The sequence below is a fragment of the Pocillopora verrucosa genome, chromosome 9, assembly GCF_036669915.1.
Source record: "Pocillopora verrucosa isolate sample1 chromosome 9, ASM3666991v2, whole genome shotgun sequence".
Taxonomy (NCBI): Eukaryota; Metazoa; Cnidaria; class Anthozoa; order Scleractinia; family Pocilloporidae; genus Pocillopora; species Pocillopora verrucosa.
This window is the reverse complement of record NC_089320.1, coordinates 15,117,533-15,137,352: the sequence shown is the minus strand read 5'-3', so window position 1 is coordinate 15,137,352 and position 19,820 is coordinate 15,117,533. Positions and strand designations below refer to the sequence as shown.

At 35.8% G+C, this 19,820-nt stretch overlaps 2 protein-coding genes across 4 annotated transcripts; one reads left to right on the top strand and one right to left on the bottom strand.

Moving 5' to 3' along the window:
• Positions 1 to 655: 655 nt before the first annotated feature.
• On the top strand, positions 656 to 5,051 carry LOC131789417 (dnaJ homolog subfamily B member 4). Its single transcript, XM_059106526.2, has 2 exons — positions 656 to 1,339; positions 3,346 to 5,051. Exons 1-2 carry the CDS (start codon positions 988 to 990, stop codon positions 4,071 to 4,073), a joined length of 1,080 nt encoding a protein of 359 aa, XP_058962509.2. The 5' UTR covers positions 656 to 987; the 3' UTR covers positions 4,074 to 5,051.
• Positions 5,052 to 5,602: 551 nt separating this feature from the next.
• LOC131789404 (lysine-specific histone demethylase 1A-like) lies at positions 5,603 to 19,471 on the bottom strand. 3 transcript variants are annotated; one of them, XM_059106511.2, is made up of 18 exons: positions 19,101 to 19,471; positions 16,204 to 16,366; positions 15,230 to 15,369; positions 14,811 to 14,886; positions 14,294 to 14,389; positions 13,482 to 13,588; positions 13,256 to 13,337; positions 12,630 to 12,724; positions 11,403 to 11,447; positions 10,665 to 10,807; positions 10,293 to 10,383; positions 10,092 to 10,165; positions 9,508 to 9,568; positions 9,329 to 9,402; positions 8,868 to 9,112; positions 8,028 to 8,221; positions 7,315 to 7,557; positions 5,603 to 6,623 (listed from the first exon to the last, which is right to left on the bottom strand). In XM_059106511.2, the coding sequence occupies exons 1-18, from the start codon at positions 19,329 to 19,331 to the stop codon at positions 6,291 to 6,293; spliced, it is 2,493 nt and encodes an 830-aa protein (XP_058962494.2). In that variant the 5' UTR covers positions 19,332 to 19,471; the 3' UTR covers positions 5,603 to 6,290. The 3 variants fall into 3 exon arrangements, with proteins under 3 accessions (XP_058962494.2, XP_066028131.1, XP_066028132.1); XM_066172034.1 differs by having other exon boundaries at positions 5,604 to 6,623; positions 15,230 to 15,363; positions 16,198 to 16,366; positions 19,101 to 19,470; XM_066172035.1 differs by lacking the exon at positions 19,101 to 19,471 and adding an exon at positions 18,186 to 18,367 and having other exon boundaries at positions 5,604 to 6,623; positions 15,230 to 15,363; positions 16,198 to 16,366.
• Positions 19,472 to 19,820: the final 349 nt, after the last annotated feature.

Genomic DNA, 19,820 nt, shown 5'->3' with positions numbered 1-19,820 from the left:
CGTTCGATCGCTCAACATTGTCAAAATATTTGTGGCAATAACTGCGATTTTAAACGTCGTGTGGGTTGACAGAGACTGCTTTCGACATTGTCAACAAAGCAAGACTAAGGTTTGATATTGTCAAAAGAAAACTTGATGATGTTACGTTTGCCCTCCGATATTCCTAACTTTTTTTCTACAACTCCCCAGACCTGCTGGTGAAAACCTGGTCATCTGATAGGCGGATTTCCTGTTTCGTGGCGTGAAGTCTGAACTTTTCGCGAATACCTGACTGAAACCTGATTCTTTCTTCCTCTCTTTGCAATTCACGCGGAGTTAAGAGCCACGAATATCACCCGATTATTGAACGAATATTACTCCTAAAATTCCGGTTTCTGCTCTTTCAACTTCGTATTGTAGCTCATTTCTTTTGTATCTTTAGTTTGTTTTGAAATGTGGTGTCTCTCTTTATTATTCAATCTACTTCCTTTCATCGATAGCGCCCTCTCCAATAGGTCGGTATGTATTACGCATAAATGCCGCCCTGCCGGCTCTTCGCGTTACCACCACTCCCCCTCCCCGCCCCCGGTCTCTTCTTGCGTATCTGTTCAGAAAAGGTGGGGCAAAATATTGTTCAATTGTAACAAATCCCACGTTTCCTGACTGAAAATTACATTTCCATATCAATTCAACGTTTCGAAATGTCAGGAAAATGCGGAAGATGAGAGCTCAAGGAAATGTCTATTGGAGAACGTGACGAAGGTTACTGCTAAAACCGTGATGAACCGCACTGGACTCCAGTCTTTTCGCGCGGTCATAATGGAGGTTGTCGGAACTTTCTAGCACGGCACGACGTTAACATCTTTGCCGTTAATTTTCATCGTCAACGTCACGATTTTATTATTATTTACCCTGGATAAAGGTCTGGACCCATCTGTGCAATAAAAACTTATGTAACCGGGTCGAAAACAACTAGAAGTGAGTAGTTCCGCAGACGTCCACAAAACAATGGGGAAAGATTATTACAAGATCTTGGATATTCCGCGCAACGCAAGCGAAGACGAGATTAGGAAAGCTTACCGAAAGATGGCTTTGAAGTATCATCCAGACAAAAACAAAAGCACTGGGGCAGAAGACCAGTTCAAAGAAATAGCAGAAGCGTATGAAGTTCTTAGCGACCCTCAAAAAAGGGAGATATTTGATAAGTACGGTGAAGAAGGCTTGAAAGGAACTGGCAAACCTCAAGCGAGTACGACAGAGTTTAATTTTCAAATGCCGCCTGGATTTACAGCTTTTACTTTCCATGGAGACCCGATGTCCACGTTTTCAAGAGTCTTTGGACGAGACGATCCCTTTAGAGGTAGGTCTACATGCATTGAAATGTCGAGATAATATCTCAAGTTGAATATCGCTTTGAAAATTTTACATGCTAATTCAATATAACTGAAAAGTTTTGTTCGATGCAATACTATGCATGGTCGCCTTCGGTTTTATTGGACCTCGCTGCACCTGTTATATTTAGAGTTGTATGCTATTTTACACAAAGACGTTCATTAACACAACTCAATTTTTTTTGTATAACTTTCTTCAAAATTGTTTCTCTATTTTATGCTCTATTTTTGCTAAGATGTAACGTCAATCTTCCAAATGATGAAGTGTTTTCTAAGATGATTTCGGTATGCCTTCCCCTTTCATGGTCGTTGAACTATAGAAATTAGCCGTAGTTGTTAATAAATTTGTTCTTTGGTGCCAATTAAATTTATGGACTTGTGGCTGGGGAAGGAAAATAATACCATTAGAAATAGCCCATTGTTGTTAAACAGACTGAGATAAACTGCTACTGTCATCTAAGGGGGCAATCGCATGGAAAATTAAGGGAACTTTCTAGAGTTTTTATTTTAATTGTTGATTTAGGGAAGTATTCAGAGAAGTCAGTTTAAACATTATCCCTAGCTGAAAAGCTATTGAAATGTATTTTTCTTGGAAGAAATGTTGCTTTTTGGTCTAAATTTGACATCAGCTGGAAGAAACTAGAACATTTTAAGTCAGGAAATATTCATCATTCTATTCTGGAAAGTTTTTTTTTCCTTTTAAAAAAATCTCCCTTTGTGGTATAGAGTTGCAAAATAGAAAAAATCAGTGAAAAAACTAGAACATTCTGTTTTGTTTGCAAACTTAATGAAAGCAAACATTCAAACATTGTTGTCTGGGTTTATCTCATAAAAAAAAAAAATAGGCCATATTTTTCTTGCTATGGCTCAAGAACTAAGGAAGAATTAACTCATCAACATTCTTATTTCTTTAGCATGGTATTAACAGGGTCAGTTTGGATATTTTTTGCACTTAAGTTTAAGAAACTTGTGCACAAAACCGACTGATGTGCTCAATTAAGTTCAGTTTCTGGAGAACACAATTTTCCTGGTCCTAGCTGCCATTGTCAGAAAATTTTCACTGTGGTGCAAAAAATGAGAACACCTCTTTCTAGCAATGCATAGGAATTTTCTGGAAAGTCTACTTTACAACAGTGATTGTTATAAATTATTCACACTAATTTAGGTCCATTCAATACAGAATTTAAGCTATTTGTTCCTTGTGTCTGTATGATTTTTCTAGAAGCTTTTTATTCCTATTTCTAACTTTAAAAAAAACATATAGCATAATTTATAGGGATTGAATGAACCATTTTTTCATTTGCTCTATTTTGCATTTTCTGAAAAAGAGTAAGGGATAATTATTGAGTTGTGCAAATTGCTAATTTTTGTGTTCTGGCATTCTGAGTGTTAGTTTTGTGGCATGTTTTAAAGTTAGACTGAAGTGGTGTGCAGGTCTTTCCAGGTGGTCCTTTGATGGGGAAGTATGCTCCAGAAACCATATGATTATGATCTTTGTCAAGTGAAAGAAATTCGTAACGAAATGTAAAATTGTTTCCATATGTGCTCTAATTTGACTTTGGACACAGCCATTTTAAAAGAGAGCAGCTGATTTGCCACACAATTTTCTAAATAGCATCATCTGTAGTTGAAGTAAAGCATATATAGGACAATTTTATGTTAAGTTAATTTTCTCTTCAGATTCTCAAAATGCACTCAGTGTGCCATCTACTAATAAATTCACCTATACTTCTAAATTGCTGCAATGAAATGTAAATTTTGGAGCATACTTTTCCTTTAAATTGGAAGCCTTCAAACAGAGACTTTTGTTCCACCTTGATTGCAAGCACCTTGCTAGCCATCCAGTTCTAATTTGAAATTTCTTTCCCAGTCACGGATGTACAGATTATTTGTTGTAGAAACTGATCAACATAATGTTTTTAAGTCTTTTGTGTTTTGTTTATGGATATATAACTAATGGTGCACTCTCTACTAGGAATGTTCGATCAAGGTTTTGGCATGCAAGGTGGGGCATTTGGAGGAGGTGACTTTTCAGATATGGGAGGTTTCCATTCCAGCTTTCGTCATCAGAGTTACCCTGGCTTCAGTCGTCAGAGATCATCATCCTTTGAAGATATGCATTCCTTTGCTCGCAAAAAGGCTCAAGATCCTCCCATAGAGAAATACCTCATGGTGACTCTAGAGGAGTTGTTAACAGGAACTACCAAAAAACTGAAGATCATTAAAAAAGTTTTGAATCAAGACCGAGTGACAACTCACCCTGAAGAAAAGATTCTCACCATTGAAGTGAAAAAGGGTTGGAAGGAAGGAACAAAAATTACTTTCCCAGAAGAAGGGGACCAAAAACCACACACTGTTCCTGCTGACATCGTTTTCACAATCAAGGACAAGCCCCATGTTAATTTCAAACGAGATCAAGATAATAACATTTTGTACACTGCTCCCTTATCTCTCAGAGATGCCTTAACTGGTCATACAACAGCTTCAATGGTACCAGTTCCAACACTGGATGGACGGACTGTCAATATTCCATTAAACAATATCATTAAACCCGGGGCAAAACGCCGAATTAAAGGTGAAGGTTTGCCACTACCCAAGAGGCTGAATCAGCGAGCTGACATGATGGTGGAATTTGAAGTTGTGTTTCCAACACAACTTTCTACATCAAACATTGATTTATTAAAGAATGCTTTACCTGAGTGAGACAAGAAAACTTATTTATAAGTGATTATTTATTTATTTTTCCAATTTCACCACAAGTGGTTGATTGACATGAAAGTACTCTTTCATGGGAACTGTTTCCCCTTGTTCTTTTAATAAGAATTAGGAGTGTTCTTAACTATTTCATTCAATGTTTTTTTCCAGTTGGGAAGAATGACAAAAAGGGAAAAAGAGTGTTAAATTAAGTTTCTAAGTGTGACAAAAAACTTTTCAAGTTTGAATTTATTTGTGTCAAATTTCACTGTGACTGGGTAGATGACTTGTTCGTTCATGATAAATGTTGTTAATGTTTGGATCACTAGAATAGCAGTGGTGGGTAATTATTTTAGTCACCCCTTAGTTTTATATTGTCACCTTGTGGTGAGGCAGTAAGGACTAGGGTGATCATCATCAAGTTGTTCTGATTTTTCAGAGACTGTACTTTATATTATGATCATTGCTTCCAAATTTCTATGTCTTGCATACACTTTGCTTTATCACTTTGCTTAGTGAGAGTGTGGAAAATTGGCCGGTGAAAATTTGAAGACCAAGTAATTAGCGTGCTAATTGGGTGAAAATGATTATGTTAAAATTAATTTTTCAGCTATCAGAATGAATGATTTTTGCCCTCGTCATAAATTCATAGATGATGTTGTTGACACAGACCAAAAAAACAAAAAACAGAAGCAGGCTGTTGGTATTGGTGTGCAGTTTGTAAATAGATACCAATATGTTTGGTTGGAACTGTGGATTGATAGTAAATTATGTTTTGTTGTTAACCTACAAGAGTTAATGTAAAGCAAGTCAGGCAGAGTCCTTATGGTAGGGAATCCAAAATTTAAGTAAAAATTAATATAATTGAGTGTTAGCTCTATGGGTATACACGACAAAATGTTTTATCTTTTTCCACTTGTATCAGAAATGAGTACTGAGTGTATATTTTCTTAACTTATTAGGAAAATAAAACATGCACAATTGAAATCATTTTGTAATAATTATTATCTTGGAGTATGACCATATGAAAGGACCTTCAATCACCCATGACCCATTCTGCAGTAAGGCTCTTATGAGAAAGGGATGGAGATGCTGAATTACAAATTTGAAATGAGGTTACCTGAAAAAGAAACCATTCCAGGCATGGCACGAGCTTCATTTCACTGATAAAAAGTAACCTCTTTTTGATATAAAAGAGCCACCATGATAACGGTTTTGTCCACAAATCTGCAAATTTTCCCTTGTCCTTGTGACCAGGACTCTAAGATATGTTCCCAGCTAGGATTCCTGGCTATCCATCTCTACACCATGACACCAGAATCTGTATTTTACATGTGAGAAGAGGGAACCCTACCCTTTTGTATGGAATCAGCCTTCACTAGTTGATCAACAGTTCTTTATGACAGGATGGAGTTTTGACCTTTCCACTCTCAGGGGTAACCCAAGTGTAATGTGCTGCAACTGATATATAAGTCAGCTGCAGTCATAGATTAAATTCTAGAGAGAAGGCCACCATTCTATTAATTTTAATATTTTTTATTTGTAATAAATATTAATATACATTTTCCATGGATGATATAACATGAAAAGGAAAGAGAATGTTTTGTACATGTTTTCTTAAGCATCTAACAACGTTCAATATTATTAATGACTAACTATCAGAAAGTTTAAATTAAGGAAGTTTTTGTTTACATTAAAAACAAACAAACAAAAAAGATGTTGATAAAGTAGGAGAGTACTACCAACCACTTTTTCTGTCACACCTCCAAAAAAACTGTTTTCATTGATGAGACTGATTTTACAGAACATGAACATTTAACCATCTAGCATAGTAGGGTTTTTTGAAAGTTATGCCTTAAAAGTTTCCTTCATGGTGTAAATTGATGATAAGATGCTTGAAGAGAACTGTTAGGAGGTGTATGTAAATGAGAGGATTGTGACTTAGCTCCAAGTTAAATTTTCCTGATAAAAACATCAAACTTCTTCAAGACCTACCACTTGTTACAATATAATTAATTTTTGACAATGTCCTCTACAACAAAAACTCTATGTACATCAAGTCTGTGATGGCACATAAGACATGCTGTGACAGCATACTGACCTTAAAACCATAACAAAGGTAACAAAGTTCATCCATTTTGACGATAATATTCACATTATAAAAGCTGGAACTTGAACTTGAGCACCACATCATCTTTCCTGGACAAATTAACTTGTTAGAGGACTTTAGGCCTGGGTCATGGGTGGCTGCCCAATTCTGTTTACTTCATAAGGGAGTCCCAAAAACTGGTCTGCAATTCTGCCAGCCTCTCTCAAGCCACTCAAAAGAGCTCCATGTACTGTGGCAGGATAATTCCTTATTGTATGCTCCCCTGCAAAGAACACTCTGGGAGGATTGGGTGGGGCAGGATTACCTGGAGGCATCCCTGATACTGGTGGAGGTGCCACTGGAGAAGCCATGAGATCATAGTCATTTCCTGAAGAACCAGCAGCAACAAAGGAGTAAGAGCCTCGTGACCACTCATCTGACTTCCACCTTGTTACAACTGTCTCTTTAGGCTGAAAGAAAAAGATTCAATCATGAAGTGCCATAGGCAGTGGTGGGGACTCAGCTGCTTTGCTTTCTAGTTGACATTGTCCTTAACACATAAAATTAGCCTGTGAGCAGGTCCTCATCAATGGAACTTCAACAAGTGCATTTCTTTCCTCTCAAATAAGTTTGAGGCCTTAAGTAAGACTAGCTGGCAGAAACTTTCAAGTTTACCTATAATTTCTAAATGTGGGGACCCAGCTAACAAGATTCTTTGCTTTCTAACATTCTATTTTGCTGCCATTTGGCAAACTCAAAACCTGGTTTCACACAATAACAATGAAAAGTTCAGGCTTAAGTGTTTTTTAAATGAAAATGGATGTCTGTATGATGAGCATAGTCCCATAACTAAATATTGTAAACAAAAACAAACAAAAGCTGGCTTTTAAAATATATGGATTTTGCCAAGGCTGAAAGTGAAGCTTCAGTTGGTTAACCCATGTAGACAGGTGGCAAACATAGAACACATCATCAAGTAAGAATTGTTGGCAGAACATAGTGCTAAATTCTCAGGAGAAGCCAATAAAGAAATGTATGGTCTGCTGTTGGGAGGAATAACATTCCAGATCTCAGCTGTGAGAAGGTTAATTTTCACCAGCCTTTGTATTTGAAATTTATCTCAGAGCAGGGGAGTTTAATGGGAAAAAGTAAGTAACAAACCTGAGGAACAGCACTGCTCCCAAATATTCCTTTTAAGACCGCAATAGCACTTCCCACAATAATTTCATCAGACACATTTTCCAGCTTATTGGCAGCTTCACCAGCCACTAGAGCAATAAGCACTGGTGACTTGTACAGATTCCAAAACAGGAAAAGCTCACCACGGTTTGCTGTTGTACTTCCAACGTGACCAAACAGGTTGGTGTTTGGATCCCAGAACACTCGATCAAAGCAAAGAACCACCTTATACAAATAAAACACAGCTGTTGAATTAAATTCTTATGAAGAGTTCAATATGAACTGCATAAATGGGAGACATGAAGCTCACTAATAAGTTCTCTCCTTCTAACATGGTAAAGTATCTGACCTACAAATTGAAGGATTTAAGGGTCACATATCTCCTATGTCCCAAACTCATAAAATACATCAACAACCATTGGTCAAAGCAATATACAAATAAAAAGCTATACAAGAGGAAATTATGGATCTAAAAGTTTTTTCAAAAGTTGGCTATATGGTAGGTGTGAAAATATCTTGAAACTTGTAATAGTTTTTCCTCCAAGTAACAGTGGAGGAAATCCAAAGTAAGTTAGAATTTGTGTGAAACCAAGATAAGCATCTCAAATATAATTTTACTAATATAAATTCAAACATTGATATTATATATTATATATTGATATTATATATTGTATGATATTAAGTTTTTTTCCCACCTTGTTTAAATTTCCAAAGCCCATTCTGTGTATAGCAGCAGTCTTCCACTCTGGGAGGGGAGGGTGAAACTGCACACCTGATGGATGGCTTTTGAGTACTCCAAGTGGAAGTGTTATCAACACAGCATCTCCCTTAAATGTCTGTGTTGTAGTGATTGATGACTTGCTTGTGCTCTGGGTGACAATTTCTACACCTAAAACACAGTTGACAGAAATAGGTGGTATATGGATTGGAAAATAACCAACAGACATGTTACTACCACACTGGCATAATGCTATGCTAGTTACAGACCTTTTCAGTGTCTTTGAGTTGTGGGAGCTAGAACAGGAAACAGGAAATGAAGAGAGAAAATAGACAGGAACTGGAAAAGGAATTGAATCAAGGAGTACGATGCTACATGGACTAGAAACAGGAACAGGAATGAAACAATGGAAACCAAAACAAGAAACAGGAAATAGAGATGTCAACAGGAAAGACTACATAAAAAAGAAATAATAAAGAAAAAAGGAAATGGAAAGGGACACAGGAAAAAAGAAATAGAGAGATCAACAGCATATAGGAAACACTAAAAGCAACAGGAAACAGGGATTTAAAATTAATCAATGATGGTGTAAGGTTTCTTATCTTGGATGGCATACTACCCACAAAGACATTAACACAAAGCAACACTACTCACCTAACTTTTGAGTTTTTCAAACCAAATTTTTGTTTTGGATTTTCAAGTAAGTTTCTTAAACACAATGGGCCTATGAGCTTTTTTGGAAGTGTTATTGAAACTAAAATCTATATACATGTATATCATCCATTAAGTTATCCACTGAGCAAGCAATGGCACATACCAGTTCTGTTATAGCGCACATGTCTCACTGCAGTGTTGAGTCTGATATCAAGTCCTTCAGCCAAAGCAGCAGGAAGACAAGAGTAACCATTACGAACAGTCATGTGACTGCCACTGAACTCAAAATCATCATCTTGGTCCCAGTGTTTAAGTGACAGTGATGTCAAGGGCGTGGCATTTGCAAACTCTAGATTAGCAAAATGCCAGTCTAGGATCTGTCGGTCTCTTGATGATAAGTAAACATCACTGTGAAATGACCATCAAAACAGATTTAACACTTCTAAATGACACACTGGGGGAGCTAAATCAAACTTGCATGCTAAACTATTTCATTGCAAATTCCAATTGATTACAAGGAAATTGCAAAACAAGAATACCACTTGTGTATTCATGTAAGCCTTTACACCAGATTTAACCCAAACTCATTTGAACAAAGTTGTTTTCTAAATTTAAATAATTTACCTCGGTGGGTTATCTTCAAGTTCTTCAAGTCTCTCCTCAATACGAAGCTGCTCCTCTGCCATTTCATCATATTCCTTTAATTGGATTTATCAAAAAAATAAAATCATGAGTGTTTTTTTTATCTTTACAAAAACAGCCATGGAACTTTTTATCCTTCAAACCCACCATAATGTACTTACCCTGCAAAGGGCATTCAGGTCTCTTAGCTTGCTTTTCACCAAAAACTCTGATGTGACATCCCTGTTAAGAAATTCAATAATCAGAATTATAACCTTGACACTTGAAGAATATTCAGAAAAAGCAAAACACAAACAAAGAAAACAAAAAGATCCTTGCTAAAATCAAATGCATTTATAAATTGCACTTACAAAAATACTGGAAATTAAGATGAGTATGCAACTGAATGTAGCTCACACACTAACATTCTTGTGATCAGAAAATGTGTTTCTATCTTTTATGGGGCAAGAGCTGTGCCATGCCAGAGCTTTAAAGAGCAATTGTTGTTGGAAATTGTTTGTTATGGAATTCAAAATTAACCTTAATCACTAGGATGTGAATTGCAATTCTCCCTCCTCATTACTATAAATTTCTATATAGAGCAATTAAAAAAGTTCAGTGTATGATTAAGCCTCCAAATGGTAATTTATTTATCTCTTCTTATGACCTGTCTGCTGGATAAAGTGCAATTACCATTCAGAGAGCAAGTTACCTGTTTGACACTTTTGGCAGTACAAGAATGAAAAATTTTGACATTGTGCTATACCTTGGTTCTTTGACCTTGAGGGCCTCTTGGTATTCCTTATGAGTTTGCTTGACTTTCTCCTTAATCTGCACCATCTGATAATAAAAAGCAAAACAATACTTCATCAATCAGAGGTCAGAGAGGTACACTAAATACAGAAAGACTCAACCACAGAAAACCCAGAGTATGTAACATGGTGATCCCCAAGTAAAACTAATTTACCTGGGCTAAGTTAGCCTTCAGTTGCTCTTGAATATTAAGAATCTTTTTTGCATGTTCGATCTGCTGCTCCTTAACATGCCTCTCTTGCATCCTGAAATCAAATCAGTACATACATTTGAACTCAATAGACCAAATTTAGATGAATAAACAGGTTTGCTCTTATTTGGAGGAATTCTCTTAAAATGGTACAAATGGTAGGGTTACTTGCTGTAAACAAAATGAATCAATCATACTACATGAAAGATATAATTATTTTAACTAATTTTAGCCGTGCCAATCAATGCATAACACCAAAATCAGCCAAGATAACAAAGAATTAGCTATAAACTGGACTAGTCAGTTTATAACCATATAAATTCATTGGTAACTAACTTGATCACAAGTTCCAGGGCATGGCCCAAAGACACAGGTTTGCTGTTCATGTAGTTAAAGTCAATTTGATGTGACAAATATGAGGTGGCTTCCAGCAACCTGTTGAACTCCCTTTCCACCATCTCATCTTTCTCTTTAGGTACCTGCAGAAAAATGCGATTAATGGGGGAAAACACTAGTGATAAAGTCACAATTGCTTCTTGTTTCGCATCTGATTGCTTGAGAAGGAGGTGTGTTTTCTGTACCAATAACAGAACAAAGTAAAGCCAAACCAGAGCAATCCCAAATTCCTTTCAACACTTAGTTGAAAGTTACTCTAAATCATGTGACACAAGAAAACATATGATTGTATAAATTAATGACAAAACTTGTATTTACACATGAAAATGATACACACAAATGCTTAAGAATGGAATTCACTGAATGGATGTATTTCTATTGCCAGCAATTTATAAGCTATGCTTTTTTAAGCTCACCTTTACCAAGAAGGGTTATTTGCAAAAAGAGGAAAGAGTTTTGAGAGTTGCTAATTTACATTTATTAAGAGTGGTTTTATGGTTTATATGCTGAGAGAAGAGAGCAGGAAAAACAAAAGAAGCTGAGCGCATTTAAAAAAAAAATGTTTAGCAATGGGTGTTGGTGACTGGGTAAGAATGAACGCAATTGACAAGTGCATGAAGGTACACGTACAATGAATGGCATATTGACTTCATTCTGGTGAAAAAGAGGAAAGCCTACCCTCACAGCAGCAAGCCGGCTGTTGGCCTTCTTTTCAAGTGGGCCCTTCAGGAAAAAATCAAATGTTAACTTTGGTTCATTTAAAACAAGGTGTATGTTGTCATTCCAGGTTTAGTTTAATTTAACATTTCTTGACTGTTATGTTAAATTTATTTTACCTTTTTTTTTTAATTTTTACCCTATTTTTAGTGACCAGACATTCTATAACATCATTATATTGCTGATTACAATAAATTCATACATGTAACTTATAATCCATTGTACATGTACCATTGGCACTTGCCAGAACTGTTAGCAACTTTCTAATGTTTTGATTAACACAATTTTGTGTCTGCTTAAACAGGTGATTTTGACTTTTCTCAAATAAAAAATAAGCAAAAAAGTCAGGGTGTAAAATTCAAATAGGGTAATTTAGAATAAAAACCAGCTTTTCAGTTCATTTAAAACATCAGTGTTACAATGTAGACTGATTCAGTCTACTCTTTTTCCCAATTACTTTTAGTGGACAATGAAGAAGAAGAAAACATGTCTGAAAAACCATAACCTTGAACTGAACAAACTGTACAAAGCTTTACAGGTGCATACACGTCAGGTTACTCAAACAGCAAGTTAAGAAGTTTTAAGTTTAAACTTTCCAAACCTAACCACACCAAACTATAATAGTTATAATAATAAATTGTTATAATTTAAATATTTAGGGAAAAATTTAAGTTTGAAATAAACTGCTAGGTAAAAGTTCATCACCCTAATAAACAGTAATTACTGGAGTCAATATTTCATAATAGCAAGACAATAAAACCTCATCTTTTTGGAAGGCAAGAAGTAAACTTTGTAAAGGGAAGTGAATTTTGTACATTATTTACAATCAGCAATTCCTCTTAACCAAAATGTCAAACCAGTTTTCAGGCTGAGGAAAACTATTGTTGATGACAAATTACATTCAAACTTTAATTCTTCCAAACTCTTTTTTCAGCCTAAAATGATTGCTAACCATCCAACACATCGAAAAAGGTATTTTAAATTGGCTCTTTTATTGAACACAGGTGGTAAATGATCAAGGTCCAATTCTCAGAAATTGATTTTTGGTTATGAAAATCCTAAATACATTTGACACTAAAGATGCTAACCTTTGATGACAACAGCATCATTTTTGACCACCAGTGAAATACTAGCTTGTGCTGAAAAGTCATTAATTTCATAAGTTTCAAAACAAGACACAGTTCATACCGACTTTCCATGAGTTTCATACAATGGACACTTTTGTCTAATCTTATGAAGATCCATATTGATTTGATTTGCCAGAACTGTCAAAGGATTTCCCCCTGCAATAAAAGAATGACTCCCTCAGCAAGTTTTCCTTTGTTAGTTATCATTTTTGACATACCCTTATCAACAGGCAAGCCAAATAAAGTAAATCCTTTCTTCTGATTGGCTAGCCAAGAGGAATATTCGTTAATTTTTAAATAAATATATTTTTTCCTTTAATGACCAGCAGGGTCATTCAAAACCTAAAGCCCTGCAAGCCATAAGCTTAAAGGAGAAAGGAAGAAAGAGCAACAGTCACAATTATGATAAAATGTTTATTGAATGAGTGAGGTCAAGCTGGACAGGACGTGTCTGGCTTGCTGAACTTGGTCAGTTTTTCTTGACCTTGAGCCAATAGTATTTTTCTGTCTGGCCCTTCCTCCCAGACAATAAGTACAAAACCTCAATGACTGTGAACAATAAACTTTGTGCTAAGATAGCCATGTAGTTTCTGGTCTCAGGTCACAGATACAAGATGTTGCATGTAAGTGTAGATTTTATGAAGACAAATTAAAACATTTTAACGCTAACAAGTAAATAATACCAACCTAACCCAGTGAGTACCATGGCTCCAAGATCTGCAATGTACTGTCCTTTACGGAATGTTGCTACCCTTCCTCCCACACGTTCCTGGCAAGCAATACCAGATTTTAAGTAATAATTATTGATAATACCACAACAAATATTCAACTATCAACAAATTACCCATTAAAATAATTCTTGAGATATTTTAAATTTCAACCAACTGAGTGTTTGAGAGTAATGCTACCTTACCCTCGCTTCCACAATAGTGACATCAATTCCAAAAGACTGTAACTGCCGTGCAGCTGCAAGACCAGAGATTCCTGAACCAACAACTATCACTTTGGGTGACTTTTTTACTAAAAAGGGAACCATACATTCACTTAACACTTATAAACTATATTCAACTCATGTCAGAAGTATTCAAATACGATAGGTATAAAAATTAAAAGTAACAGCCAAATTTTTCCTCCCATAAAGAAGAGTATAATTCCTGAAAACCACACCACTATGACTGGCTTCTGATTCAAACCCAAACCCTGGATAAAATTATTAGTTTTTCAGGGTTCTTCAAGGAATTTTTTTAATGTTGATGTAACACAGGTAAAATCACAGATCTTGGACATAAGGTTATAGCTAGCACCCTGAATTTATCATGGTCCACACTTTTATATATATAAAAAAAAGATTGACTCCCAACTGTTTGGATATACCTGACTGCACCCAGCTTGTTAGAAAGTGTCTATTCATGGTTATTTTGTATTAAAGTTCTTAGCTTATAGATGCAAAGCACAATGAAATCTCCACAGAAACATGTCTGTGCAGAAAGTATTGTTCTTCTGATCTGGTCTATAAAAAATTATTTGTGTGTCACATAAATGGTATGGTCTACATATTTCTCAAATACAACAACTTTGATTATGGATAATGAAGAAGTTCAAGATGAATGCTTAATCAAGATCACTAACCTCACATGTCATTCAAGGATTACACACACTGTGTAGCATATACATGTAGGATCAATATATACTGACATTTTACCCTTTATTATAAGTTCTACTTACATGCAGCTGGCATCTTAAGAACCTTGTATATTCCAAAGTTTATCAAGCCATATCGTGAAAGGAAGGCATGTACTCTTGCTGCAAGTTTGGGATCACCTACAGGGAAAGCAAACAAAAATTATCAATTTTCATAGCCAGACATAAACCTATTTAGGTTCTACGTGCATTTCATTTTACACAAGTAGCAATGAAAAATTGTAAACCTTGTGAAATGTCATTGAGGAAATATGTACACAAGCTATCTCTGAGTTACCAGTAACAGGTTTAAATCTGCACAATGATTCCAAATTCAGGAGTTGCTTTCAGGTTTGTGTGATCTTTGTGGAATGCCACAAAGATATTTTAACTGAATAGTTTGTGATCTTGTGTGTAATCTGAAAAAGCAACATGCCACCTTTGACAACTTGGCCATTTACTATAATTTCTTATTTGCTTTAAACTTTCAGACAGATTGAAAAGCTATCATAAAAATGTAAAAAAAAAGACATTAAGAGAATGTACAAGGGGAAGAACTTACTATTTTGAGGGTCCATTTGTGACATTGCATGCTCCAATGTCATCTGTTGTCGTGGATTTTCAACCCATAGTTGTAGCTTACATTGGTAAAAAAAAAACAACAACAACTTCATCAAACTTTAAGCAGAAGAATTACTATGCACTATGTCTGATAGTGACTGAGGGGTAATATCTATAGGTGTCATATTTTAAAATTTTCCTTGATTAACATGTTTTGCACCAGTTTATTTTTCACTTCCTAACTTTTTTATCATGATAATTAATCAACACCAGACAAAGACAAATCAAAATCAAACTGATCTGCAAAATCTCATCAAGACAATTTTGAACCACAAAATCCATGGATAAATTACAATAATTTTCAAAAGAAGTAAAATCCATCAATTAAAATAGGATAAAAATTTAATTGATTTCGCATACCATTCTATTCCTGATGTATAAAAACTGTTTCTGGACAGGGGGAGGGCCCTGAGAGACATCTGGGAAACACGATGCCTCTTGTGATGTCATCTTATCAAAAGGCAATCTACTTTGGAAAGCTGCACCCTCAAGTCCTGTAGGTGTAAATGTTGTTAGTTGAAAGGGACTCCCAGTTAAAATAATTCCATACAGGGAATGTCCATTTGTTTTATCTACATTTAGGAATTTCAATTATCTTCCTGAGACCAAAGGAATTAAAACTTCAAATGTCTTAAAATTATTTTGACCTGAATTCACTTGAAACTATAACAATTATGCTGAAATTTAAAATGAATTTCAGTTAAAAGCAATTCTTAATTGATGTTAGTTGTGCCACTATGTTGCCTCAATGGGAGCTCTTCAGTTGAAAGGGCTTTGAATAATAACAACTAATGACAAAAGCCAGAAAGTGGATTTGACAAAGCCACAAAATTACAAACATATGGTTAGTGGCTGAGGGTTCCTGCAAGGAAAAATGTCATGGAATACTATGAATCTTTCAAGCATTTGAATGAACAGTTTCGAGGAATATAAGAAAACAAGACAGATATGAGGCACAAGCAAAAATAGAGAAATACTGAGGATTGCACTATAATGTTTCAACTCCCTTAACAAAACACTGAGTGCACAATTTATCATGTTAACTAGCTCCATGATGCATGTGGATCATGTCAAATTCAACATGGCCATAAAACATGACTCAGACATGTGATGAATGGAATGATCTCTCTAAAACTGCATCAACATGCTTGTTAACTGCAGCATAAATCACACAATTTGAGCTTTACTTCTCCTTCATTGAACTCCAACAAGATTTAAGCATAAACCTAGCACAGTATACTTGAAAATAATGATATTGACTTGACTATTTCTTAAGTTTGGACGACTAATACAGTAGCTCTAGCTGCTATAAAACAAAGAGAACTAGCCTTCAGGAACATCTTCTTCATCATCCTCCTCTTCTACTTCACGTGGTTCTTCAGCCTCCATAGCTGGAGGGACTGGTGATGCCCTTGTGGTGGTTCTGATGATTTCATCATCCGACATTTCCTCGTCCGTCAAGTTAGCTAATTTTACATCTACTTCTGTGTATTCCACCTGAAGTAAACAAAATCCATTGCTCAATTAAATCAATATTTTTCTAACACAATCACCAACAACAGTAGCACAAAAGAAGGACTTTATTTCTTACATAGTTCAAACATTTGATATCAACTTGGCAACCCAAAAACCAAAAAGACTTTGAGATCTTCTCTCACATGGAAAAGGTATACAATTCATACAAACTCAAAACATAAACAAATTTTCATGAGACATGCCAACTTAAGTAAAAAAAAGTCAATGTCAATGTCAATGCAGCACTGACTCAATAAATGGATAGAAATTCAGAAAGATTCCATTTTGAAATCACCGGTGATCCTTATAATCTGATTGGCTCTCAAAAGTTTGATTTAATATCATCATTTTATTTTTTTTGCATTAAACCGCATATTTTTCCTAACCAAAGAGAAAGCTTTTTAATGACTAAAATGCAACAATCAATCAGAATTCAAGGCTTGTTTAAAGTAACAAATCAGTTTGTAGGAGAATGACTGAAACCTTTTGTAGGCTCATTACTAGATCAATAAAATAATTGTACTGAATTTTAAGATTTCAAAATGGATGTAATAAAGTGGTAATTAAACTGAATCAAAAGCCATTTTGGTCTGAAATCATACTTGTCCCACCAAACTGCACTCCACTCAGTTCAATTACCATTAATTGTTTTAAGTCACCTTCAAAGCAGACATGACCTTCACACTGGAGCTAAGTAGCATTATGAAACAAGAGGTTGCTTTCTAACTACTGAGAACTGTGATCACAATAATCACTATCAATGCTCAATAAAATTACTTGATCTAAAATCTATAACATTTAATTCTTTATCACTGAATGATTCAAACAAAAAAGGGACAAACTCCAATAAACACAAACACAAATATGTAGAGCAACCATAGAAGTAGAACTGGATCTAAAAAAGTGGTGGGTCCCCAGGTTTGGTATAATTCGAGTAAAGTTGAAGCAAGCATGATTGGTGTCAAACAGAGTTCATTAAACCCCTTGGCTTTAGCCAGCAAGGACAAAAGGATTTCTTGGCATCACAGTCAAGAGTGTCCACTCAGGCAATAGAACACAAAATTACGTAATAAGGCATCTTGCCTGGCCTCACTGATGGCTTAAATGCATACAAAAAAAAAAATTCACAATTCCCATCATCAACTGCAATATTTCAACTCTCAGGTGATGTAAATAAAACAATTATTTTTAATTTAGACAAGGAAACTGGCACATAAATTTAACTAAATTTATGCAGCAAAAAATCTTAGAAAAGGAAGCCTTTAGGGATGTGATATTTACGTTCAAATTTTGTGTAGCTGTTTCATAAATGCAAGATGGTTTGCAAAACAAAGGCATGGAAAAAGCTACCAGGCGCTGAATAAATGATCAGGAAAATATATTTTGTATCTAGCAAATTTTTCTTTACACTTTATGGTTACTCTCCTCTCCTCAGTAGAGTATCTTTTCAATACGACTGTGTTGACTACATGCCAGTATGAAAAATAATGCTTAAATTTAAGCGCTAGACAGAAATAATCAGCGCGAAAATTCATCAAAATTAACAGCTGAACACATGGAGAACGCGTGTTAGCTCATAAATACATTCACCGATTGCTTCGCTGTCTGAAGAAGAACACAAAGTGTTTCCGTTCTCTCGATCATTTTTATCTTTCTTATTTCACCCCCCCCCCCAAAAAAAAATTAACCACAATCGGGGAATACAGTCAATTTTAGACATAAAACCATGAATCTTCTTTAAATCGAGTTCAGAGAGCGTACGGAAGGAGTTCTGTTGTGTAACATTGGACAATTCTCTTACCTCCATTGTCAGAAAACGACAAATTACGCGCGGCGATTTCGGACAGAAATGGTTCGAATCCCTATCAGTTTCGCGTAATAAAAGGCACACGATTTATCTGAAATTTTGACAGGAATTTCCAAGCAAAAACGATGTTTGGGTCGTGGCTAGGAACAAGCGAAAAATCATCAGTCATTCCCCAATCTTCCCGCGGACAAAGGCTCCCGAGTGACCACTCCACTATAAAATATGTAAACAATCCAAACGCGCAAAGCCGAAAAAAAAATGAGTGATTTATTCGATGTTCCGGGAAAAAAAAGCAGCGATAGCCCTTTAATCAACTTAACGAGACGAAAGCTTGAACACTGGCTGAACATAACGAAGGAATTGTACATTTGCCGAGGAAATCTTCAAACGACTCCAACCCGTTGCGTGTTAGTGATTACAAAGTTTCATTGTTGACAATGTGACGTAGGGCTTCCCATTTCTGGTTTCAAAATCTTGTCGAAAATCTCTCATTTACTCTCATCCGAGCCGGAGCGAAGGAATTCAACAGTTTCTCCAACTTTTTCCCCTTTTCAGAATTCAGGAAATGGAAGCTAACACTTACGAGGAACTATCAAATATATTCTCTGAAACAAAGCCCATGTGACTCTGAACCACGAACCAGTCAGCTTTCATTGCTTCAATGACAGTTCGTTTAGTATTGCATAAATTTAGTGTCCCCGGATCGGAGGTCACGGTAGATTATACCGGAGATATTCGATTCTTAAGACTCCAAATGTGTCTTTCGTTCCTTGGAAAGACTCCATCTGTAACCGTAAGAAAAGGCTAAAGCTGAAACACAAAACCGTATTGTTGACAATAAATTGAAGAATGTTGCATAATATATCATGAATGACAAATTTAGATAATGAAGACAAACTGTGAACATACTTTAGGCCGCTTTCGCTGACTTGTCCTTCTGGCAATTTCACTTTCTAAATCGAACATTTCAGCATCGGTTCTTTGGCTCGGACTACCTCCATTCTGCCGTTTTTCTTCGAGACTGTTAGAGCCTGACTGACTTGCATTCACACCCTGACCTGGCATATTTGGTTTAGGTGCTATGAAAGGAAGGCCGACTGGAGGCTTAGGAAGAATTGGAGGTGGATATGAACCCGACATTATCAAATTCTGGGAGCTACTTGACCTATCTGGCCACTTTTGGACGAGCCTAGTTCAACTTCTAAGTTTGGAAATAAATTGTGGAAATTGGGTGAAAATTCAGCGTGATAATCTGGCTGAGAGGAATGACAAAGGGCCAGGTGGAATAACAACGTGAATTACGGCACGTGATTAAAAACCGCCAATCATTGCACGACTACGGCGCATGCGTCTTACCAAATGTAACAATTTCCATAGTAACGGATTATTGACAGAATCAATACAATGACTGTTAGATTTCCTTCCTTATATCTTATCAGCCATTTCCATTTTAGAGGCTTAATTGTATTCCACATTCGATCTTAAAACGTGGATGTGGTAAAACGATCATTAATCGATTGTTTTCGACTGAATCGATTGTGTTTTTTGCTATATACAATTTCTTCGAGAAGATTAGTACGTCATTGGCACGAGCTTAGCAACTGTCACTAAAACCCTTGACAACCAACC

What these genes read in the sequence shown, in the direction of transcription:
- LOC131789404 (XM_059106511.2), bottom strand. Translation starts at nt 19,331, where the DNA reads ATGTCGGGTTCATATCCACCTCCAATTCTTCCTAAGCCTCCAGTCGGC. An exon ending in GCCCTGGAACTTGTGATCAA is followed by an intron (nt 10,384 to 10,664) that starts GTTAGTTACCAA and finishes ATTTGATTTCAG; the next exon opens with GATGCAAGAGAGGCATGTTA. An exon ending in GGAGCAGTGCTGTTCCTCAG is followed by an intron (nt 6,624 to 7,314) that starts GTTTGTTACTTA and finishes TTTTTCTTTCAG; the next exon opens with CCTAAAGAGACAGTTGTAAC.
- LOC131789417 (XM_059106526.2), top strand. Translation starts at nt 988, where the DNA reads ATGGGGAAAGATTATTACAAGATCTTGGATATTCCGCGCAACGCAAGC. An exon ending in ACGAGACGATCCCTTTAGAG is followed by an intron (nt 1,340 to 3,345) that starts GTAGGTCTACAT and finishes ACTCTCTACTAG; the next exon opens with GAATGTTCGATCAAGGTTTT.